The sequence below is a fragment of the Salvia splendens genome, chromosome 5 (assembly GCF_004379255.2).
Source record: "Salvia splendens isolate huo1 chromosome 5, SspV2, whole genome shotgun sequence".
NCBI lineage: Eukaryota > Viridiplantae > Streptophyta > Magnoliopsida > Lamiales > Lamiaceae > Salvia > Salvia splendens.
The window spans coordinates 14,044,847-14,070,875 of NC_056036.1; the positions used below are offsets into that span (position 1 = coordinate 14,044,847).

Here is a 26,029-nt window from a genome sequence, read left to right on the forward strand (position 1 = left end):
AAAAGTGTCCACTCTCAATTAACAGTGCAGTTTTAAAGGAAGCTAACTGTAGTGTCTATTAAGTGGACCTAACTCGCCAACCTCCTCTCACGGTTATGTAGCAAGTTATATTAATTCATTACAGAATGTGATAAGGCTCGTTTTATGCATCTATTTTATATATAAATTCTATGATTTTACGGTGCTAACATCCATTTATTAGTCCAGGTGCGTGAAAAATCTGCCAGACCCAGGAATGAAAGACAATTACCAGGGCAGAGGGAATAAATGAGAAAAGTGAGAAAAAAAAGAGTGAGACCCGCAAGGGCACAATCGTCAAATCAGGAATACAGTTGCCCTAGGGATTTGAGCCTCGCCTATAAATACCAGGAAGCTTACGAAAGGGGATGAGACTTTTTTTTGGGAGCTTTTAGTTAGAGAATTTCCTTGGTATTTTTGGCTCGCTTTTCACTCACTCACTCACGCACTTGGTTCAATGAAGATCTGGGGTAGTTAGTTGGTGGTTTTGTTTTGTTCAGCTGGAAGTGTAACACCACTCCGAGAAGGAGTGAAGAAATAATTTTACTTTTTTCGCACGTACTTTTGTCTCGCCGATTTCTTTGTGATTCGTTTCAACTTTTGCTTAATCTAGTTCCGATTTCTGTTTTCGTTTGATCTTAATGTTTACTGCTCTGTTTACTGAGTTGGATGCTTTCCGCAATTGATTTGTTGATCGGAGTTGAGATCGGTGTTGATCGGAGTTGGTTTTCTGAATTGATATTGAATCGGAGTTGAAATGATGTTGGAAACGGTGGATCTAGTTTGTTTAGTGATGATTCTGGTAGATCTAGCTTAGATTTCTGTTAATCGTTTGAATCTGGAATACGTGTGTTCGGATCTGCATGGAAAACCCTGTTACTGCTTGTTTACTTAGCCCAGTAGTTTAGATCTGATAGCTGTTAGTTTAATTGAAGTGTTCATCGTTCAATCTGAAGTATGCTCTGTTTTTCATGCCATGTTTTGTTCATTTCGTGCTTGCTTGTTGGAGAAGATGAAATCGTTAGGTAGTTGTAGTCGTGTTACTTTAGTTTGTTAATTGCAGCTTTTGTCAGTAGCTATTAGAGTAATCTGTTTTGCTGTTTACTTTTGTCTACCTTGTGTTTGGTTAATTTAGGAAACTCTTTTACTTGACCCAGGGAGTTTGTGAATGCTCTCAAGTTACTTTCGGATACGAATCATGCATGCATTTATGTTTTACGTACTTTCAATTCTCCAAATCTGGTAGTTAAAATAGACTAAATTTCGTTTCCCATGCCTAGTAGTTAAAAACTCGACCCTCATGTTGCGTGGCAGCAGCCAAACCCCTCCAAAAGTTCTCTCGATGCATTCCGACCCTTCCATCCTCGTGGATTCGATCCCGACTTCCCTATACTAACCAATAGTGTAGAGGGTTGAGGTTTTGAGGCGAGGTTGTTATGACAACGACTACATTCTGAAAGTTCACGATCTCCTAGACCCTATGCTCTAGCGAATCCTCTGGACCTAAGAATTAACACAAATCATTTAGAACGACACAGTAACCGCGCGCTTCAAATGCGCCGTTGCTTGGGATGGATGGCGTTGTTTATGTTTGCATCTAGAGATTTTTGGAGTACATAGTTTTCATTTATTGCTTTTCGTTTTTCTTTTCAGTTTATGAGCAGAGGCTCAAGGTCTGGACACTGGAATAACTCATTTGGTTGGAGAGACGCTCAAGCTAGTTGGTAGATTAAGAAGACAGTCTCCCCTGTTGCTACCCGATCTGGGTTGACAACAGGAGATCCAGTCCAGTTGAGTTCGAAAAGTGACGACGATCTAGTCTCATCCATTAAGGAGGAAGTTGAGTCAACTCCAGACTCAGACGAAGGAACCGTCAGAATGGCGGCTGAACCAGACAACGATCCAGAGATCGGCTCGCTGAATGCTCATTTGAACGGCGAGCCGACACAAGCAATAGTGATCACCCAAGCTCAGAGATTGATAGACATCAAGACCAATGTACTGGCGGTCATGCCACACTTCTATGGCCATAAGATAGAATGTCCCTACGAGTTTCTACACGAGTTTTGCAAGCTCTGCAGCATTCAGAAGAGGCCACCTAACTCGACCGAGGAAGATTATAGGTTTTTTTTTTTTTTTTTTTTTTTTTTCATTCATTTAGGAGGATCGACGATGGTTCCCCATCTACCCTCCGATGTGACTCGGACCCCCGACCTAACAGTTGGAGGTGAAGCGTCTTACCCAGTAGGTGCGCTTCGTTGTCATTCTGGGCCCATAGGCCCAAGGAGAAATTAATCCCCAAATCTGCACTTCCTAGGATTCGAACCTGCGACCTCCTAGGAAGTGAAAGCTCCCTGATATCAACTCCCAAGCCACTAGAGCAGCTTGGTTGGATCGAGGAAGATTATAGGTTACGTGCTCTACCTTTCGCACTGAAGGGAGAGGCGAACACATGGCTACTGAGGCTGCCGTCAAATTCTATAAACTCATGGGCGGATTTCAGGCTATTGTTCTTGTATTATTTCTTTCCATCGAACAAAACGAATGCTATCAAGAAGGAGATTCTGGCATGCCGACAAGATTATGATGAGGCGTTGAGTCAGTATTGGTCACGATTCAAGGGATTGCTCGATTCATGCCCTAACAACCGAATGTGCGAAGCAGAGGTATACAACATCTTCTATGAAGGGGCAAATCCGGAGTTCAAGGATTTATTAAACTCTTCTAGCGGGGGAAATTTTACCAAGAAACGAGTAAGTGAGCCCGAGAGATTTTGGGCAGGCTAATCGATGCTAAGAAGGCTTACGACTCTCCTCGCACCATCCTTAAGAGGGGGAGCTTAGAGGCGGTGAATGTGCAAGGTGAAGACCGAATAGATGCAAGGATAGATAAGCTGGAGAAAGCAATTCTGTTTGGTTATATTTGTCAGTATTATATTTATTTAAAATGATAAGATTTTAGAGATTATAGGCTTCAACTTTAAATGTATAGGTATCAAAGTAGGGATGGATCCAATTTAGCTCCACAAGGGGCAACTGCCCCACCTCGTAAAAGGAAAAGGTTGCAATGAGAAGAAACAACCATGTATCGCATATTATAAATCAAGTTCACCATATCTGAAGGTTACTGTAGCAGTTTTAACATTGTAGGCTTCAACTTTAAATTATAGGTATCATAATCAAAGAAATAATCTTAAGCAGCGGACAATCCTGCATAACTACCATCTTTGTAGGTTTTTGGACCTCCTTTGTGATCTGTTGTCGGATCTGTTATAATTAAGATTAATTTATTCGATGACAAAATTACTTGTTGAACATATTAAGATAGATATTTTGAGCATGGTCAGATCTATAAGATGGGATAGGAGAAATTGTAGTTTCTATAGTTGGAATATAAATCCGAATTATATTTGAGGAGAAATTGTAATTTCAAGTGCAAAATTTGTAAGTATTTTGTTTAAAAAAACACTCCCTCCGTCCCACTCTAAGTGATACATTTTCTTTTTGGAATTATACCGAAATGATCTAGGGTAGCGAATTATACCTAAATGGCCTAATGTATGTTTGTGTTTATAATATTACATGTTACGTGTCACGTGGCAGCACGAGGTTGGAAGTATATTTTGGTATAATTCACCACCCTAAATAATATTATATGTTCTTACAAAAGAATATTATACAAATTTTAATTAAGCCATTAACAAATAACAATATTGAATATCTAAATAATACTTGGACATCGTCAAACACAAATGTATTTCGTTACATTATTTTCCTATGTACCAAAGAATTATTATGCTAACATTTTCGCAACTATATCTAATGTTAAATGATAAGACAATATGTGATATTTTTGGCAAATAAATAAATGAAAAAATGTATCTATATATGTATGTTATGTACATGCATCATAACACATGCATGTGCTCCCTACCTCCCATCATGCTTGATTAAATTCCAGCTCATATATCAAAGCAAATCCAAATTGACTTACATTTACCACCATGACCATTCAATCATAAATTAATACTACTAGCTTTCATCATTCTAGATAAATAAAAATGTAACAAGATTAATTAATGCATATACCGAATAAAATATATAAAAAGTAACAAGATTAATTAATGCATATACCAAATAAAATATAGATTTGCCAGGAAAAGTCCCATAAACATTCACATGGCCATGAGAGCATCCACAACCGTGCTCTTGCCAGCGGCACGGTTGTGGGCCAGGCCCCACTTTTTCTGCATGCTCTCTGGCAAGAGCACAACACCCACAGCTGTGCTCTTCCGCAAGGACGACCACAATTAATTTAAAATTCAATTAAACAATAACATTTCTATAATAATAAAATTCATTAAAAAAACCTAAATAAAATTACAAATGACAAATAAAATAAAAACGACATAATTAAAAGCCTAAAAATTAAAAATTACATAATTAAAATACTAAAAATTAAAAAAACCACTACTCGTTGCTGAATTTCATCCACATGTGGTTGATTAGGTCTTCTTGTAACTGAATGTAGGTTCGGGTATTCGCCGCGACATATGCTTCGTAAGCGGCACGATGTTGTTCGTAGTATTCTTGTTCTTGACTCTCCGCTTCCGCCATAATATGGGTGAAATCCATTTGAGGTTTTGAGTGAGGGATGAATGTATTGATAGTTTGTATGAGAATTATGAATGAGAGATGATTTGATGTGATAAATGGATGATGAATGTGTGTATTTATAGATGATTTTGCAAAAAAAAAATAAAAAAAATCAAAAAAATTCAGAAAACGGGCAAAAAAAAGGCCATATTTTTGGGATTTGGAAAATAATTTTTTTATTTTTTATCATTATTTAAAATTAATTAACGAATTAAAAAAAATTATTCAAAGGCAACGGCTATGCCGTTGCCCAATATCGTGTGCCGCCACGTCGACTGCTCGCTGGCACGGCGCGAGCGCAGCGGCGGAGAGCCTCGTCCTAGCCGCTGGCACGGATGGCGGCCATCTTCCCCACCACCGTTGAGGATGCTCTGAACAATAATCAAATGCGCAACACTATACATCATCATAATTAGTCCTTCTTCTTCTTCTTCTTCTTGAGAAGCTTCTCCTTCTCTTCTTTCTCCTCGTAGTACTGCTTCTTCAACAGTTCATAAGATTCATCTGTTGTCAAACCCCACTCCAGCGGACACGGGTCAAAGAATTTGCACAGATGACCTCCGTGCTTGTAGTTGTTGCAATGTTCGCAGAAGTCACAAGCGCAGTTGCTTGTGACTCCATGGTCTTGCTTCCAGTGTTTCGTTATTGGGAGTTTGTTGTTCGCTCGAAAATTGAGGGGACAATGAGAGTGGTTGCAAGAATATCTTCCTTGCTTGACCTTCCTTTTCATGGGTTTTTCATTCGCCTGGAAGGAGATGGAACAAGCACCTCCACTTCCACCTCCAACAATAAGGAAACCTACAAAAAAAAAGTAACAATAGGCAGTGGTTTAATTTTGTAGAAAAGAAAAGGGGAGTAATACATTACAACTTATAAAATACTTCGTCTACCTAGAGCATTCATCTGCTTCTCCTATTCTCAAGTTCAAATGAAAATGAAATGCAAATTGCAGGGTGAACGTTTTATACTACATAATAGTTATTACTATTACCCAAAATACTCATTTGCGTATCAAAGAGAATAATAAAAACTATAACTGTTCAATGATAAGTTACATGTACTTTGAATATTTGCAGGAGTAGTTTGCATTGAATCACCGGAGTGCTTTGGGGGAAGAAGATGCAGGAGAGAAAGAGGTGAGAGGGGAGAGAGATGAGAAGGGTAAAGAGATTAGAGACGGATTGTGTATGACCTAGGGAATACATTTATAATGTGGAACAAATTTTCACCGGCAATATATAAATTTATAAATGAATGACCTATTTTAATACAAAATACGTTTTTGTATTAATTTGTGCCACACCCGTACGTTGCACGACTTATTTTATTTCATTCATTGTAAATTTTTAAATTGTAAATTAATTGAATGAAATGAGAATAAAATCATAAACACATATTTATTAGATAATTAAAATCGTGAAAGTAAATAATTTTGAATTAAATCAAATTTGACTGAAGCACTTTTACATATTCATACAATAGAATTGTCTATGGTTTAAACGCTAAATGCTGGAAAATGTTCCTTGAATCCCAATCTCCTGCAAGGAAAAAAAATTAACACTAAGTTTTAGATAAATTATTAAAAAACCTAATAAGATAAGAAATGACAACTCATACCATGAGATCATGGAAAACCCATTCCAATCGAACAATATTTGCTTGATCTCCATCCTTTGTCATTTAAAAAATACAAACATTCCAAACTTTGATGACTGATGAAGTTCTACTAGACTGGAGATTATTGAGGGGTGAATTTCATGGTTGCAGTGTCCTTTCTCTGGAAAAATCGCATTATTAGGAACATATTAATCACACGAAGAGTGCTCAAAATAAATTAATATAAATATACTTCTATTGGTAAACAGTAAGAACCATGCTGAAAATAAATTATTTTTCTTACACAAAATTCATTGATGCAACGAAGGAAGACAATGAGGAAGTGAATTATAAGCTAGAAATGATGTCAAACATATCTTCAAATAGATGCACTTTTGTGTATTTTGCGACAGATAGCTTTACCACTAATGATTCGTTTGATAAGAAAGGTGAGATATAAAAAGATATGTGAATTAAGAAAAGTAATATGGGCTTTGTGTCAACATATGGCCAGATAAAATTTTTACATTGCTATTTGGTAGGTGAGATGTTAATAAAACTTGTGTATTAGATAACACATGAAAAACATAATTGCCCTTCTTTAAAAATCTGTCGTAGGAGTTTGCCTAAAGAAACAAAGCAAACCTCAATGTGAATCCAAAATCATTTTAAGAGCAATTTGTTTGGAAAATCAAATATGCTCATATAACCACAATATCATCACTACTTTAGAGAATCAAAGAAGCATTTGGACCATTTGAATGAAGAAAATCAAAGTGAAAAATTGGTATACATCAAAATCATCACTGCCATATCTTTCATTAACAAGAAATTGAAGAAGAAAAGTACTAATTGTCACAGAATCAAAGAAAAACATCAGTTGAACCAATTAAACAGATGTCGAAGAGAAAAATCTATCAACATACAAGAACATCTTTGCCCAGATTTTTTCATCATCAAGAAAAAGAAACAAAGAAACCATCAATTAGATTTTAGAACCATATTCGTCTAATCGTAGAATCCATGGGAGAAACCCATCCCACATTCGAACCAACATCGGAGTGAATCGCACCCCACAGTCGACGTGCCTCGAAGAATTTGCCAGCCACGGTAGAAACCCAAGCCATTAATCGACGTCGGCCAGCGATGTTCCAATGGCGTTGATGGATGCCACACCTCGGTATTTCTCTCCCTCTGTCTCTCTCTCGCTTGCTGATGATGGCATCGTCGGTGGGCGACGTCCGTCAGCTCTCTCGCGCCCTTCGTCCAAATTCTTCTTCTCTATATGTCTCTCTCTCTCACGGCAAGTCCCAAAAATCAGGACTCTAGCACCTTCGTCCTCGCCGGCGTTCCTCACCCGAAATCCGGTTTGGCCTCCCTATTTCCGCCTCTTTTGCTCCTCCGACTGCAACCCCTCACAGCCATTGTCCCACGCAGCTCCATCATCGGCTTGGGTTCGCCATCCATGGTTATTTTCCTGTGGTCTGCCTCTTCGAGGTCATCGTGCAGCGTCTGATCGAAGAATACTCCAGTCGCGTTGCGTCATTTTCCTGCCGCTCTCTGGCTACCGAAATCGTGCCTCCAGATGCGGTCGTCGGCGTTCCTGCTCCACGGTGGTATGAACTTTATTGAGCGAAAGGGTGAAGAGTGTTGGAGAGGGAGGGTAGAATCGGATATCTAGAGAGAACAGTGATATAACCCATCAAATTGGTGGGATACATAAATTAGCATAACCGTGTATATTTGGTCGGGCCGACGGACTTAGGCGTTATGTTAGGCTTTGAGATAGGTATTTCTATGATATCAAACAAATAGAAAAACCAATATATAAATCACTATCTTGGCATTACAACCTTATCAAATGGACCCTAACGATTTTTTGAGTCAGAATTTAGTCTCATATTTATAGAACCAAAAAAGTCTTGTATAACCATTAGCCATTATTAATTTATAATGGTCGGATTCATTGGTGGAAATAGGAAAGGCAGCCACATTTATAAAACGTCAATTTCATTTACTTTCTAATTAACCAGTTAATCCACATTGACCGTGTCCACCTTATTATTTTTGCTCTATTCCTTTTCTCCCATAACCTAAATGAGTTCATGGAGCCTTGTGGCTTTTCATTTATTCGTATAGACGAAATGTGTTATAAGGATGTTTAAATTACAACTATATGTGAAATTAATTGACTGCCGTTAATGACGAAGAAATTAATTGCTAAAAATTAGTTTTAATTGAATTGTAATTTTTTTAATTAAAATGGCATTTATGTAAATATCTCCAAAACTCCCCTTTTATATATGTATAGATATAGATATCAATCAATTAAATACAATCAAGTAATTGAAATAATAACTCAATTAACTAATTGATGAAATAATTATTAAAATTTCCATTGATAAAACAAAATAATATAATAATATAATCGATAAATTATTTTTTAGGTCAATCAATAGTGCTAAATGCAATTTGTAAAGTTTATTCAATCGTTCAAATGTTATTATACTGTTTTTACCTTTTATAGAAAATTAGACATGTACACTATTTGTAGACCACTCAGAATTGTAACAGACATTCACAGAAAAAAAAAAGAGAATCAAAATATGCCCATAATTATATTTTTAGAAATATGCTATGATTTCAGCTCAAATACAATATAGTTGCGCATACATCGATGGCCCAACAGTCAAATTATATCTCATAAACCCATCAAATCAAATAAAGCCCAATAATAAGCCTAATTAAGTTTAAAAACTAATTTATATAGACTTTAAAAAGAAATGGAAAAATGAAAGGAAAAAAAGTTTATTGAATAAAAAAAGAGAACCCTCAACTTGAAACCGCCGTTTCTTTTCCTTGTTCATATTCTTCAGCTTCCATTTCTCAGTTTTTCTTGGTGTGTTTCTTATGGCGAAGAAACGGTTAATAGCGTTAGGGTTTGAAGGATCCGCTAACAAGATTGCGGTTGGCGCTGTGACGCTGGACGGTTGCATTTTGTCGAATCCTCGTCATACTTACATCACTCCGCCAGGGCAGGGCTTTCTCCCCCGCGAAACCGCCCAACATCATCTCCACCATGTGCTGCCGCTTCTCAAATCGGCGCTCGCTGAGGCCAACATTACACCAGAAGATATTGACTGCCTTTGCTACACCAAGGGCCCCGGAATGGGCGCCCCTCTTCAAGTATGAATTCACTTAAATTGGGGATTTTTTTTGTATGTTATCGCTCTTACTTATTTTGACTCCAAATAAATTCAGCTGTATTACCGTTTTATAAAGCTTAGGAGAGCATATTAACACTATTTTTCCAGCTGAACTTTTTTTCCATTTTGATTTTGTTTGATTGGTATTACTCTGGTTGAACATATGCTAAATGAGACCAAGTGTTTGCTGAAGTTTGAGGGTAAATGTTCTTTTTCTTGTGGAATAAATATAAATTAGGCAATGAAATTTCCAGCAGCTCTACACCAGAATATGAATGGTAGTATCATTTTAAGCCTGGAAACCTGAGGAAGTGGTGAAAATTAGATGAAGTGTTTAAGTATGATACTGTAAACATCATGGATCGATTCCTTGCCGAGTAGAGGGTTTTGCCTTGATGTTTATCTTTTGTGAGTTCTTTTGTCGATGTGACAAATTGGTGAATTTTGATTTTTGTCCTTCCTTTCTGGACTTATAAAATTGTATCAACAATTGAACGCAACACTGAAATGGCTGTGCTCTCTTAAAGCAGTTTTTATTGGTTATTTGTATCAAAATTTACCCATAACATTGGGTTTCCCAGGTTTTCATTGTTAGAAGGCTTAAAATCATGTGTTTCTTTTGTAGATTTCAGCTATAGTCATTCGCATATTATCACAACTTTGGAAGAAACCAATAGTTGGGGTTAATCACTGTGTAGCACATATTGAGATGGGGAGGATAGTGACTGGGGCAGATGATCCAGTTGTGCTGTATGTGAGTGGGGGGAATACTCAGGTCATTGCCTATAGCGAGGGCAGGTATCGCATCTTTGGCGAGACGATAGACATTGCAGTTGGAAATTGCTTAGACAGATTTGCTAGGGTTCTTAATCTGTCTAATGATCCCAGTCCCGGCTACAACATTGAGCAGGTATGTTTTTAATGAAGCTTTTAAAGCTGGTTACATGAACACAATTGCATATGATACAAAAACAACTGCTTGTGAGTCAAATCTAATTCCACTAATTTCCTGCCAGCTTGCTAAAAAAGGAGATAAGTTTATAGAGCTTCCTTATGTTGTGAAAGGAATGGACGTTTCCTTTAGTGGGATATTGAGCTATATCGAAGCCACAGCAGAAGAGAAACTTAAAAATAACGAGTGCACACCTGCCGACTTGTGTTATTCCTTGCAGGTAATTTTGGCCCATTTTTGTTATTGATGGGCTAATATCTAGTCCTCATATTTGGGAAAAAAGGAAAATTCTTACCGCTGGTTGCATATTGGGGATTTTCAGGAAACTTTGTTTGCAATGCTTGTGGAGATCACGGAGCGGGCAATGGCACATTGTGACAAGAAGGACGTGCTAATTGTTGGTGGTGTGGGATGCAATGAACGGTTGCAGGAAATGATGCGTGTTATGTGTAGTGAAAGGGGAGGGAAGTTATTTGCAACTGATGACCGATACTGTATTGACAATGGGGCAATGATTGCCTACACTGGGCTCCTTGCATATGCTCAAGGCCAGACAACTCCTTTAGAAGAATCTACGTTTACCCAACGATTCAGGACGGATGAAGTATTGGCAGTTTGGAGAGGGAAGGAAGATTTTAAATCAAATGGCAACTGACAAGGTATTCTCTAACTATGAACAATTCAACTTTTGTTTATGTATTTTAATTTAATCTGATGCATAGATTCTTATGTGTACAAATGGTATTTCAAACTTGGAACTTATGGTTTATGGGGATCTCTGCAAATGTCAACATATTTTCTATTACATGAAACTTGCATAGTTACAGCTACTAATCAAATGATTGTCGCATTTAATTAGTTATTTGTTTGCATTGCAGGCCAATCCACGTGTATCTTTTTCCTTCCGGATTTCGTCTTTGTTGTGTATTAGGATGTTCGATAAGGAATTACTCGATCATGTACTGATTTATACATGGGATTCTTTCTCTTCCATTATTTCTTCTATTGATCATATGTACTGATTTATACAGAAGATGAAAAATTCTCTCTTTTTCTTTGTTTTCTTCTATCGATCATGTACTTGTTATTGTCCAAGAATCAAGATAACTCAAACTAATTTAAGTCTAAGAATAAGCTTGATGTTGAGTTTTTATTTTTAATTGTAGTGCAATATTATCAATGCCATTCAAATAATACTGGTGTGAGTTATTATAAATTGAAGATATGTTATCTCTAAAAACATCCCAACATGCTGATCATGATAAGGTTCGACGGTATATTTTGTAATTATAAAGTTCCAAACTGAATTTCATGATATTATACATTTGTTCTAGATTATGGGCTGAACGACCCTAACTATGTTCTCCCACTTTGTTTTAACTGGAATAAACTTGCTACCCTAAACTTTGAAGCAATCAAATATGGCAAGAAGCTTCTTGGGAATAACACGCATTTAAAGATCGTAATAGAGAAGACGGACTATTTTTGCTTGACATGTGATTTAGTTCCTCAATAAACTGTGTCATTCCAAACTAGACAGAAAATAAATTTACAGGATGAAGAAAAGATGCCAAAGTTGATAAAAGTAAGAAATCGTCACATGTGGGGATATCATTACACGCCATTGTGAATTTATAGTAACCATTTAGAGAAGCACTCACCTTCCCCTCAAGCTCATACTTCTACGCTTCTGAGTTACAGCGAAACGGCGTGCCATTGCAGGATTGTAAAATTTACGCATTTGCGCCGACAGTTTACTGATTGTACGGAGGTCACCAACTGCAGAGAGCTCCTTCAAAAAGGCGTCAAATTTCTTAAAGGGTAATTTCATCCCCATGTTTAAAACTTCTTCCAAAAGTGAAATGGCATCCTTGGTACTATTGCATCCGAATAGTCCTTCAATCATCACGCAGTAGGTATCAGTATCACGAGCACAACCTCTTCTTTCCATCTCCCTCCAAGCTTCAAAGGCGCCATTGGGCTCACCAATCTTGAAAAACAACACAATCAACATATTGTACGTTTGCACACTGGGTGAGCATCCCACCTCATTCATTTTTTGGTAAAGACGAAGTGCCTCTTCACTATTCCTATTATCACACAGAACCTTGAGAAAGCAGTTGTAAGTGACAATATCAGGAGGGTAGCTTGTGTGTCCCATCTCTTCCAAGAACTTATACGCTGCTTCAATTTTCCCAGCTGAACACATGGCATCAATTAGTTCTTTGTACGTAGACACATCAGGAAGGCATCCACTAGCTATCATATCTGCTAAGATCTCAAAGCACTCATCCATTCTCTCATTCTGGACAAGTGCTACCATCATAATCGCATAAGTTTTTGCTGTGGGAGAAGACATAGTTGAGCCTTTGGTCTTCATGAACTGCAGAATCTCAGCAGCATCTTTCAGCATCCCTGCTTTGCAAAAGGTATCAATGGCAGTGTTGTATGTGAAATATTCGGGCGTAAAACCCATACTGATCATATTCTCGAGCACGCCCATAGCTTTAGTCGGGTTCCTAACCCTGCACCATCCAAAGAACAATATGTTATATGTGTCAGCATTCGGCTTGACCTTGCTTCTCACCCTCTGGCACATCGCCTCAGCATCCTCAACGAGAGAGCACTTGCACATAGCATCCAGGAGCAGATTTAACGCGTTTATCTCAGGCTGTGTCTTCACGCGTATCTTTTTCTTCTTCGCAAACTTTTGAAGATGCGTCAAGTGTTTCTCAGTATACCGTCTCAAAATGGTCAGCAACACCTCAATGGGTACAGAGCTTTTGTCGCTCCTTTTCATATAATCAAGAAGATCACAGATGATCCGAAACTGCCTCACCTTGTACTTAGTACTGGATAGAATTTCAATCATTCTATTATAGGATTCAGGCTCATGACTATAATGTCCTCGGTGCCCCGCCCAATTAAAGAACCTGAATGCTAGCTTCTCCTCAAATCGAAGCCTGTCTAGAACCTCTACTACTAAAGGTGTTGTCAATTCAATGCCAAGTTCATCAAGAGCCCCCTCCATTTTGTACTCGGGCTTTGCATAATCCAACACTGTTTTATACACCTCATCAGCACGATCAGTTCCATCAGTAGAAGATGGCTTGATCGATTCAAATTCCTCTGAAGTGCAATAGGGCCTAAACATAAGTGGATATGTAGTCATAAAATGCGGGCCGATGAGAATATTTCTGCTCGGTACAAAGGAGGGGTAGGCGAGCATTTTGCTGTAGTCTCTATAACAACTTAAAGCAACAGGATAAGGCGCTACTGCAACATGATTAGTGAATGATGCATTTCTCAATAATCTGTGAGTTGTGTGTAATAGTGAAAGCCGCCGCGACATTGCAGTGAACATTGCACACAAAAGCATCAACAAGACCTCAATGCATAGTCAATTAGATATCAAAGTATAAGAAAACACAGGTTCAGAGGAAAGAAGGCACAATCATGCCACTGAAGCATTTCATCGAACACCTAAGCGGCATTAAGATAAAGCCTTCCGATTGCCGACGCATTAATACTACAGAGCAGCTCAGATGTTGGAGAAAATCTATCGGACTAGATTCTTCAAAAGCTTGGTGTGCTAGGGGACTGATCAGAGGAATGGAGAAAATTCGCTCGAACTGTAACTCAAAATCTAGGAATAAGATAATTTGCTAATTTGCTTTCATGAAATATATACTAATACAAGATGAATAAAAAGGAGAGCCTTTTCGTCAGATATAAATACATGGAGTACTCTCTCCTTCGTTCTAATTTGACCTGCGAATTTTAAGAGACGTAATAGAATAATTTTAAAAAGTGAGGGGGGCGTGAATAATACTATTATATATTATTTTTTAATGTCAATTCTTTTTAATCAAAATCATCTTAAAACTTTAAATTTAAGTAACTTTCTCGATTTAAATTATTTTTTATAAAAAATATATCGAATTAAAGATAATTTTATAAGGATTTCAACGATATCTCAATTGCATATATTCCGACGATGTTCGGATGATGAAATTTGATAAATTATATTTCAATTTACATGCACTTTGATAAGCCGATTTTATCAACAAATGCAAAAAAAATCTCAGTATAGTATATGCAAAATCTCATCTGGGTTGATATTTTCTTGTACTTGTGTTGATATTCTCATGTCATATTGTTGATATTTGTAATACATTATGTTGATATAAAAAAACACCTATGAAAATTATCATATGATAACATAATGATGATATTACCCTTTTGTTGATATTTTGTCTACTATTTATTGAAATTTGTGAGCTTTAATCTCATTCATTCATTTTAAAATCTAAAGATGTAGATTTAGTCTTAGTTTTGGATTACGGTGTTATAAGCATTAGAAGAGGACCGGGAGGGAGTAGTATATATTAGTAATAAGTATTTTTTATAAATACTCTGTGAATTTAAGGATGGCCCCGTGTAAGGCCCAATCTGAATTGAAGAATATGAGCCTGACCCATGTATAAGAGTGGAAGAATATGGGCCATACATCTTCTCTCCAATTAAAAAATGTACTTGCCGTAAAAAATAAAGTCACTGTTGAAGATACAAGAAAAAAGTAGAATAAAATTTAAAGCCAGAGGATATGATTAACAAAAAACTTAGTTGATCAAATCTCATTACAAAAATGTATAGGTATCTTAGAATAGGGTAGAAAAATGGCAAGAAAAAAGATTAACAAGTCCTCTTTCAACAAAGTCATGCAATGAAATACTAAAAGGAAGGCAGACTATTCAGAGGGTTAATATATATCTAATCATCTTTCATAGTCTCTCATAATATTTTTACCATGCATTTTCAAGAAGTCATAGTTTAGATTATGTGAATACATCAAATCTGAGCAAAGAAAAATATCTATTGGGGCCCTTGAGTTGATACTCAAAGCAAAAAATGTTGACATATGTATTACTTGCCCATGAATCAAATTGACCAAGTTGTGTCCTTTATCCAACACAAGGGAATAAAAGTGCTTATTAATCCAAGTGGGGGAAATAAATTGGTAAATTAGTTGACAAAGTCAAGCTGGGTAAAGCACAAACTCACACCCATCCATAAAATCAAACACATTTCTTCCCCATATTTTGCCAGCCTCTCTCTCTAAACATAATAGTGATCAAAGTGAGAGTTAAATGGGAAGAGCTCCCTGTTGTGACAAAAGCAAGGTAAAGAGGGGGCCATGGTCTCCTGAGGAAGACACCACTCTCAGAAACTATGTTCAGAAGCATGGCACTACTGGAAGCTGGATTTCTTTGCCTCAAAAAGCAGGTACTAAATCTTCTTTTCTTTATTAAAAAAATTTCCAAATTTTTGTATAATATATTCATAGACACACATACATGCTCACTTTGTGTTGACTAAATAGGGCTGAAGCGATGCGGCAAGAGCTGCCGGCTGAGATGGCTTAATTACCTTAGGCCCAACATCAAGCATGGCGGCTTCACTCATGAAGAAGATACCATCATTCTCACACTCTATCATACCATTGGAAGCAGGTATTAATTTATCTCTAAATTCATCTCCCAAATGTTTATAGTTACATTCATTATCCATGCACTGATGCCATGAATTTATCAACAGACTCATTCTGCAACTAATCCATTAATAAACTATTAGTAGCGGAATTTAGTCTGTTCCTAAAATTTAGCAGCGACTAAATCAAGTCAATTTGTTGCTAATCTGTTGCTAAGCATTTTATAGTAGCGGAATTGTGCACTAGTAAATAGTGATTTTTTTGTAGCGAATTAAGTGTCAAATAATTGGCTTGGATTTATACTGTATGGTATGAATAGGTGGTCCGTGATAGCTTCACATCTTCCAGGGAGAACAGACAACGACGTCAAGAACTATTGGAACACCAAGCTAAAAAAGAAGCTATTGGCAACCAATCATCCGTCCACCGCCACGACAACAATGGACAGCATTAACTCAAAAATCGACAACATGTTGCCATATTTCCCGGCCGATGCAGAAATTGTGGACTCTCAGTTCCTACTTCCCGGCCTCAACGAAACACCGGATTCCATCCCGCTTCCTTCAGCTCCGGCGAGCCTTTCAAACATTCATGTAAATGGATCATCCGAAGACGACTCGTTTCTGGTTGAATTAATGCCTAATGATGCCTTCGATTTCGTCCAAGACAGATTCAACCATCAACTTAACTATCTCGAGTCGATGTATCAAGGTTATACGTATTAATTAAGTTATTCTATGTGAAGTTGAACAAGAAAGGAGTGATGTTAATGCATTCAATAAATCTTTATGGCTGAAATTTAGTGGTAATGGATAATGTTCAAGACGGAATGTACGCAGTATATAGTTGTGTTTAAACTATCAATGTTAATTAGCTGTCGTTGAAATTGTATGGTCTTTTTTAATTGATCATATCATACCAATATCCACATGCATATTTCTGTTTGAGATAATTGCAATATCTTGCTGAAAAAATAGTTTATGTTTGATCCAAATACTTAATTTTATAACATAGTATCAGAGCAACTAATGCCCAAAACTACCAAAACAGAAAAGATGGCATCGGTGTTAGACTTGACTTGTTTTGATTAATTATTATTATGTGATAGAATCATAGAAGTATGTTTTTCTTATATTCCTATCAATTGATTGTTTAATGAATTTGTTGAGTTTTCACAATAAAAAGGACTTAAAATATGTCAAGAATAGAAAATACTCACCTTTTATTGTTTAACACTGCAATATTTATAAAACTAGTATCACACTCGTGCTATGCACGGCCCATTTTATTTATATTAAATTATGAAATACTTATATGAAATAAGAAACATTATATGGTTCTAAAATTATAAATGTGGAGTATTTAATAATATAAATGTATACAATGATACATTTTACAAAAGTAATCAATTCTATTAAAATAAAGTTGTAATACATAAAATTTATGATAGTATATAATGATTTTTTAGGACTTCTCATAGTATATATAATGATTGTATTTACAAATGTGCACATATAAATCTACTAACACTAATTTCACTAATCCCTAAAAACCCAAACCTTGAAACCTAAATCATAAACCCTTAACTTTAAAATATACTCATCCCAGTTCAATTTTACTTTGTTGATCACTTATTCTATTTTGGAGATTTTAGATCTATATTCGATATTTTACACTGGGTCGACCTACTTGATAATCCTTACTGATAGTAGTGTTTTTTTTTTACCTAAATCTAAGTTGTAAATATGTTTATATGCTCGTATCAAGAGAGTGCTTTACAATAGGGCTATGTGAATGGTAAAAAAAATGCTTGCTTGCATTCATCCAAACATCTATTCACCCAATTGTATTATTTATTGGAGCCGAAGCAGTGTTTTGTTGAAACTATACTTGTATTCTATCTAATCAAATAATTGTGTTTGACAAGTGCAAGGAATGTAATATAAGGACTGGAATACATATACGAAGGCTCAAAAAATGTAATGTAAAGCTCCCCAAAATGTAACTTTAAAATACAGTCTTTAATATTAAAAAAAAAGATATTAAGATCTCTTTGCAAAAGCATTTCATCTTCTCTTCTAAAATCGTTTCACTACTCTCCATAGTTACGCGAACCCAAAAAATATTTTAACCTTCGAAAACCTTTTCATTTCTACTTCCCCATATTATTACAATAATAAAAAAACTTAATATTATAGATTCGTTTTAGTACTACTATTTAACTTCAAAGTTTAAATAGGTAATCAATTTATCTTCAAAATAAATTCGCTTCCACTTCTCCATTCAATTTATTTTCAAAAACCTTTTCATTTTACTTCTCATAATTATCAAAAATCATAATGACATTCTTTTATTTCTCCAAAACTCCACTTTTATAACTCATAAAATTTTATATGAATATCATTGTAAATAATTGAAATTTATATGGACTAATAATTTAGGTAGTATAATTTATATTATATAGTATATTTGATTGAATTAAAAAAAATTAATTATCGTCATTATTATTGTGAATTAAATATTACACAACATTATTATCTAATATTTAAAACTTTTGATACAATGGAAAAGACTCGATCACGCAACAGTAGTGAGTATATGAGTGTAATGGTCCATGATTTTAGAATACTAGTAACTAAGATTTCATTCATTTATACTAAGACAATTCACATCACATGCCATAAACCCGTCTCACACGTAACTTTACTTCATTTTGATGCCTGCAATACCCACAATAATTCATACCCCACATCAAACACCAAAATTGTATCACAATTTAATTTAATTTTCTCAAATATCTTTGATTCATTTTCCAATTTTTTTCCCCTTCAATTCAAAAACCTCTTATAATTTATTTATATATTAAATATAATATATATTCAATAAAAATTACATAGCTTGACAATTAAAGTGTAATCCACTAAACATACTACAATAATATTTTAACATAAATTAAATCATATGTAAACATTGGAATATGGTACATACTATAATAATAAAATGTAAAACGCATTTTTAAAAATTAATTACTACAATCTAACCAGTTACATTAGCTAATTATCTAGCCCAACTTATTTGGTCCATCCCCATGAATTCCAGATCACCTCTAAAGTAATTTCATAATCTAAAATATTAGCGGCGCCTTTCGAGTCTCTTCATCTTCTTCGACTTCTTTTCTCTTCCAGGTGAGTTTCAAAGCTTTTCCTTCTTCTCTTCTACCCAACGTTTCAATATCCAAAAAAGAATTGATCATGAAGGTATATAAATAGTAACAATCCATCTATCTCGTCTCGGGTTTTTTCACGATGGAGGACTCTATCACAATGGCAAGGAGAACTGCGATGAACTTTTTGGAGAGTGGGCAAGAAGTTGGAAGAAGTAGAGAAAATTAATTCCCTAGATGTGTGGAAGAAGAAAAGACTTTTTAATTATGCACAATAATAATGAGAATTCATGTTTTGTATGTATGACAGAATCCATTAAACAATGTTGAATGCATTGATAAAAATAATTTTAATAAAATTATAAATTTTCAACTAAATTGACATTTTCATAAATACCTCAAGAACTCTCCTTTTATTAATTCTTCACTATCCAAGTATGTCCGATGATCTTCTCAGGGACAGCCTTTTCGACGAATCCTTCACGAGAAGCTGCACAAAAAGGCCACAAAATCAAGAAGCGAAGAAAAGTAAAGAAACTGTCATGCACCCTATGTGAAAGTGAGAAGAAAAATTACCTGCTAATGAGATCTTTAGCTTCTTTTGAAACATCAGGAAATGCTAAATCAATTTTCATTATCCTGCAGCGGCAATCGGTGGACACAGTTCTTAATTAGTTGTGAATGTAATTTGCATGATGAATTTATGTTTGCCAAGTCTTGTGTTGTCACAGCGACAAAAACCAACCTTATGATTTACTTGCACTGTATACACATATATATGACTTAATAACATGTTTTAGCACATATATATGACTTAATAACATGTTTTAGCAATAAAATTGCATATAAATTACTGTTAATCCATACCTCATGATCAAGCAAAAATATTTCCAGCTTAATGTCTCCGTGAATGACATGGTTTTCATGATGTACTTGGTTGTTGGACAAGTGGAATATGTCTCTATATATATAGGCATGCAAAAGTTATGAGGAATGTAGAGGAATATGCAAAAATAATGTTATTGTATGGGAAGAGGAAAGAACTCTAATTTAATTCACCTATTTTGTGGTGCTTGCCAACTCTCAATTATATTTGATCTGTGTTTTGATTCGGTTACTATCCATTTCAGTTATTCCAATTATCACAAGAATTTACATACTTCAATAATTATGGCAGTCGTAAGAAACTTTTCATTACCAACACGTTAGACAAACCTTTCACATGCTAAAATATATATGCATTCAATATTGCAATAAATAGAATTAAAAAACTTTTCAAAGTGGTAATGTATTGCTACGTTTTTTTTGCAATAATTAGTTGGCGAAGGTAATTTAATATTCATATGTAATTTCTAAAATTTACTTATATCTATATCCAACATGTTATATGTGAATTCAATTCATAGTTAGAATGGAAAAAAACTTTTCCTCTACATTGATAGTGAAATACTACTAAAAGCTACTGAGAATATTATTTTATCATAATTTCAATGGTATATAGTATTTTTTTTTCAAAACTCCTTTAGTTTTTTAGTTTTTTCAAAATTCCATGGTTATAGATAATGATAGATTACTCCAGAAATGTATTAAAAATACATTAAATTAATTTTTAATTGAATTATTCCACATCAAAATTAATAAATTTTATAGTTAGATAGATTTCCAATCACAAACGGATGCAATCTATACATAGATGGCTGAATTCTATTAATGGTTAGATTGTCAATTAACTTTATTTGTAACGGCCAATGTCATTTCAGAATATTCAAAATTTAGCCAAATATTCTTAAATATTCTAAATGTGGCCCAAAACTCAAAATATACGAAATAGTATAGTCAAAATACGAAAATATCATGGCATTACAATTTTATACTATAGTATAAATTTATTTCTAAATTTATTAGCTATTTCAAAATTGTATTATCCTAATTAAATCCTTAAATTATGACACTCTTCTAATGAAATAAAAGAAACATAAGCCGCCTGCAATCTCCATCTTCTCTTTATACACTCTTCCAATGAAATGTCCCTCTTCTCTTTATACAATCTTCTAATGAAATAAAAATACATAAGCTGCCTACAATATCCCTCTTCTCATCTTTTACTCACCATTCAAATCTTCTGAAGGAGTGTTTGTCGTTGTTCTCTATAGATTTCTTTCTTTCACTTACCTTTTTCTCTTTCATCCTCCTCTTCTTCTGTACAGTATCATGAGGGAACAAAAATATTGACATTGGAATGAGATGCCATGAAAAAAATTACGTTAGTAAATAGTGTAACTCCAAATATGGAGTTGCATTGCTCAAAAACCCATCGGCTACAGCATTAATCATTTTTGTTGCTGAAGTTTTGATTGGAAGAAGCTGTTTTTCAAATGAGTATTTATAGAGATTTGCTTTGTTTCTACTGACTCTAAGTATTTCTGTATTAATTAGGTAATATGAAAAGATGAGTCTCTTCGCTTCAACAAATGACCGTTCTTATTTCTATGTTAATTAGCATTGATAGTATAATGAAGATTGTAGACTGAAAACCGTCTACTCTCTTCTAGTGTTACAATATTTATAATAATAATTATAATAGCATTGATTGTAGAATGAAGATTGCAAAATTAAAACCGTTTGATTCCTTCTATTGGTAAATTTTTTTATGTTATTTTATTGTAATATTCATAAGAAAAGTTAGCATTTTAACGCACCCTTAATACAATATTATTATAAAGTTAAAAAGTTATTTTTAGCAAAATAACTTTATGTAAATGAACAAAAATAATTACTACAAATAAACGAACTAAAATAATTACTATTAGACAATATTTTATTTAAAGATATGGAAAAATAGTAAAAGAAAATATACTATATACCTCTTTTAGCAAAATATATATAATAAATATTCTAGCACAAATTATAAACGTAATTAGCAAAATATATAATAAATTATAGCACAAATTATTCAACATAATTAGCATTCTAAAGTTATTATATACTGTGAATATAATGAATTATTGTTGGGCCTAAATAAAATAAGATAAAATGAGAAATGAGAGCAAAAGAGGAAAAGCCCTACATAGCCGGCACATTCGACTCCCACCATCTTGTACAGTCACACGACTCTCAGTCTATTTCAGCCGCCGCCTAGAGTTTAGGTCGATGTGCAGTGTATCCAGTTGTCGATAGCCACGTTGTACTGAATGCTCCACGTTTGAGGCAGCAACGCCACCATATGAGAATCACAGCCGACGACACTCTTTTTTCCACCACGGTCATGACACTTTTGATTAATAGAATTGAAATTTATAGAAAGATCTTGTTAGCATTATTCTCTATTGACTCTTAGTGAGCCCAATATAATTTATTAGGCTAAATTAAATCAACAATAAATTTGCTCACAAATATTTGACGTGAAAAACGGTTAGAATTGGATCCAAATGCTAAGAATATGGAACGCCTTCATAGGTTGGTTTTCTTAATAGTAAATGGTTGATGCTCTATATTACTCCGTTTTATCGTATTAAATTCCTTTGATCATTCCATTGAAATTAATGGATGGAGAAATCGGTTAAGCTCTCCTCACTATTCAGAGATCAATTGATTAATCATTTGATGTATAATATAAAGGTAAAAACTGAGAATTACATTCATATCTAAAACCGTAGTTAATATCATGTAAAATGTAGAGATTTATTAAAAATAACAGTTTTAATTAAATTGTAATCGAAATATTTTTTTATCATACGATTTTAAGTTGTTAATTGATTAACACAAGATCAAGTTTTGATTCCGAAAACAAATTGGTAGTATTGCAAGTTTTAAAATTGGACGATAGCTTTTCAAACCTCAAAACGGTTTTAAAATTGCATTTTGAAGTATAAAAGCGCCGACACAGAATAATATTGTCACAAAATTGTGTGTAATCTTTTTTGTATTCTGTATCCATTTAAATTAGTACTATACTTTATCATAGTCGAGCTTCGTTACATTGCAATATAGTGACCCTAATACGGTAAAAACCCAAACCTTGAAACCTAAATCCTAAACCCTTAACGTTAAAATATAATCATCATGACCAACAAATGAGCCAAATATTAGTAAAATCCTCCATCCGTCCCAGTTCAATTTTACTTTGTTAATCACTTTAAAACAAACTTTAATAATAGAAAAAAATAAAAAGAATATCATAACTTCATGTTATACAATATGAAGAGTATTGGAAATATGGAGGGAGTGAAAAACGTGATGAAAAAAAGAATATATGAGTGGATAAATTACCAAATGTCATATATTTATAGTCCAAAAAATAGAAGATAACTCCTCAAAACCTTTTCACTTTCTTCACCTATTATTAAAAATTTTAAAACCTTTTAATTTCCCAAAAATTAAAAACTAAGCGTTACGTAAATGTTATCAAATTTTGGAAAATGAATGACAATAATTTCCGCCATTGTATTTGTATGAAATGAGTAACGAATAAATGTATAATAAATTTTGGAAAATGAAATGGAATGGCCATTGAAGCAATAATCTCAGAATTTACTTTACAACATTTCGGTTAATCCACATACTCATACAACAAAATGTTGTTATTCCTCATACTTATAAATACCAATCAATAGCAATATTAAATCTCCGTAAATATCATTATGGATTTTATATAATTGTATAAAATACTTCAACACCAATGGTATTATTTATTGGAGCCGAAGTAGTGTTTAGTTGAAGCTAGACTTGTATTCTATCTTTAAATATTAAATATAGAGTTATTTCATTAAATTACATGACTTTTGTTAATTAAAATATACTACTATTAAACATACCATTTGACTTTTTATAATTTACTAATATGTATTATGTCTAATTCTGTGTATTTTTTTATTATTTATATTACTTGAATTAGCATTTTAATTAAATTCACAATATATGCTGTAATTTATTTAAGTGAAGCCAATTTAATCAATTGGTCCAATAAATAAGTAAGAAAATTAGATTAAACAACAAAATTTAAAAAATTTAACACATAATCAAATTTATTTATTAACAAAATTAAAAGGTAATCATCTATTTAATAAAATAAGTGGACCAACAAATTAGAAATCCCTTTTAAGTTCATTACAAATCAAGAGTTGATATGATACATATTTATTAGGCTAAATAATAGTACTCCCGCCTCCATTTATCTATCTCCCTAGCTTCGCCCCATCCATCATTTTCTTTGTAAATCCCATTTCTGCCCATAGATGTCGCTGATCATCTCTCGTCGGAGAAAGAGAATGCCCCGCCCGTCAGCTCGGCAGCCTCTACATCTCTATACTTCTGCCTCTTCCTCCGTTGTATTTCTTATGCAGCGGTGAGAAAACACCTTGGATTATCATCCTCGTTTGCGACTGTGGCTTACTAACCATGTTAGGGATCTGCAGTGACCAAGCCGACATCGAAGAGAGAGATGCCGTTTCCCAATTATCGAGATCATCATCTCCAGCATTCACCACTGATTTGGGCGTGGCTTATCCTCCCGTTTAAACGGCACGGACGCATGAGTCATGTTGAATTTTGGAATTTTGCTGGAAAAAATTGTTTTGTGAGAAGTATTTATAGAGATTTTGCTTTGTTCCATACCAAGAGTCTCTTTGATTCAATGACTCTTCACTCTTCTTATTCCTATGGTAATTCATATGTTCATGAGTATTGATGGTAGAATTAAAAGAAAATTAAGTAGTATTATGTTAATTGTCAGTAACGGCAGAATGAAGAGAGACAAATAATCTACTCTAGCTGTTATTCTAATTTTAACGGCATAAAGGGTATTAAATATAACCATGAATTGTTAATGAATGCCTTTCTAGTTACCAAATTACCATGTATTTATAGTTGATATAAAAATATGAGGAACCTATTTCAAAACCTTTTCGTTTTACCCACCTTTCAAAATCTTTTCAGTTTCTAAATTTATTATAAGGGCTCTACGAAACTTTTCATTTCCTTGAATTTATAACACATCTATCGATTTTTTATATGCATATTATAATGAATCATATACAATTGATGTCCTTTGAATTAAATTGTCAACGTATGGGATGAGTTATGAGAATTTATTTATTTAATTGTATTGCACCAAAGTTGCCAAGGCTTATAAGGTGAACAAAATTTGTAAACGTATAAGAACCAAAATTTTTAATTCCCAAAATGCCCCCAAAACTCAACTTTTATATATTTATAGATGAATTTGTTGAGTAATTGAATTTACCATGGATGACCATATTGAATATACAGCCTAAACAAACACGCACGTTCCATATGATATACACGTCAAAGGAAAACTATTTTTTTTGCTCTTCAATAAGTTTGAACCAAAGTTAAATATCATAATTACCATTGACTAATCTTGCAATAAGGAGTATTAGATTAGTAAAAGCAATTTTCTCCACGCGAGTAACGATAAGTCGACAATTATTTAATTTTACTCGGGGGGCTCTTGACTCTTGAGATCATTATCCAATAGTTTCTCCATATGTTTTAGTAATTGGTTTAGTATCGACATTTTGTCCTTAATCACAAAACATAGAGTATTATAAAAACTTAGATTTGTTGACTTCACAACATGACGGTGTAAATAGTCACTCGCCCTATGCTTTGAATTGAATCAATTGTCTAAACCATGTTGGTGAAATACGACATCAATCCACATTTACATAATCCTTGTTGATAATAAATAAGTAACTATTAATGATACGACCATACCTTTGCAAGTTAAACTTTCAGTTGATATATGCACCATCCATCCGCAATTAAATGTCCATTTTTTCTTTTTCGTATGTTCGCCAATAAATATTCCACTTCACTTTTTACTATATTTAGTAGATGGACCCTACATTTCACTCACATTTTATTATAAAAATCAATATATAAAAGTACAAACTTTTTCTATCCATTTTACTTTGTAAGGTCAAACAA

The 26,029-nt window shown here is 34.2% G+C and overlaps 3 protein-coding genes across 3 annotated transcripts; 2 read left to right on the forward strand and 1 right to left on the reverse strand.

The window, feature by feature from the left end:
• The first annotated feature begins 9,076 nt into the window (after nt 1-9,076).
• Nucleotides 9,077-11,496, forward strand: LOC121805981 (probable tRNA N6-adenosine threonylcarbamoyltransferase). The gene is made up of 5 exons (XM_042206042.1): nt 9,077-9,455; nt 10,101-10,385; nt 10,492-10,647; nt 10,750-11,086; nt 11,306-11,496. The coding sequence occupies exons 1-4, from the start codon at nt 9,180-9,182 to the stop codon at nt 11,080-11,082; spliced, it is 1,050 nt and encodes a 349-aa protein (XP_042061976.1). The 5' UTR covers nt 9,077-9,179; the 3' UTR covers nt 11,083-11,086; nt 11,306-11,496.
• Nucleotides 11,497-11,909: 413 nt separating this feature from the next.
• LOC121802013 (pentatricopeptide repeat-containing protein At1g73400, mitochondrial-like) lies at nt 11,910-14,180 on the reverse strand. The gene has a single exon (XM_042201536.1). The coding sequence runs from the start codon at nt 13,804-13,806 to the stop codon at nt 12,085-12,087; it is 1,722 nt and encodes a 573-aa protein (XP_042057470.1). The 5' UTR covers nt 13,807-14,180; the 3' UTR covers nt 11,910-12,084.
• Nucleotides 14,181-15,496: 1,316 nt separating this feature from the next.
• LOC121803284 (transcription factor RAX2-like) lies at nt 15,497-16,791 on the forward strand. The gene is made up of 3 exons (XM_042202964.1): nt 15,497-15,713; nt 15,811-15,940; nt 16,238-16,791. The coding sequence occupies exons 1-3, from the start codon at nt 15,578-15,580 to the stop codon at nt 16,641-16,643; spliced, it is 672 nt and encodes a 223-aa protein (XP_042058898.1). The 5' UTR covers nt 15,497-15,577; the 3' UTR covers nt 16,644-16,791.
• The last annotated feature ends 9,238 nt before the right edge of the window (nt 16,792-26,029 follow it).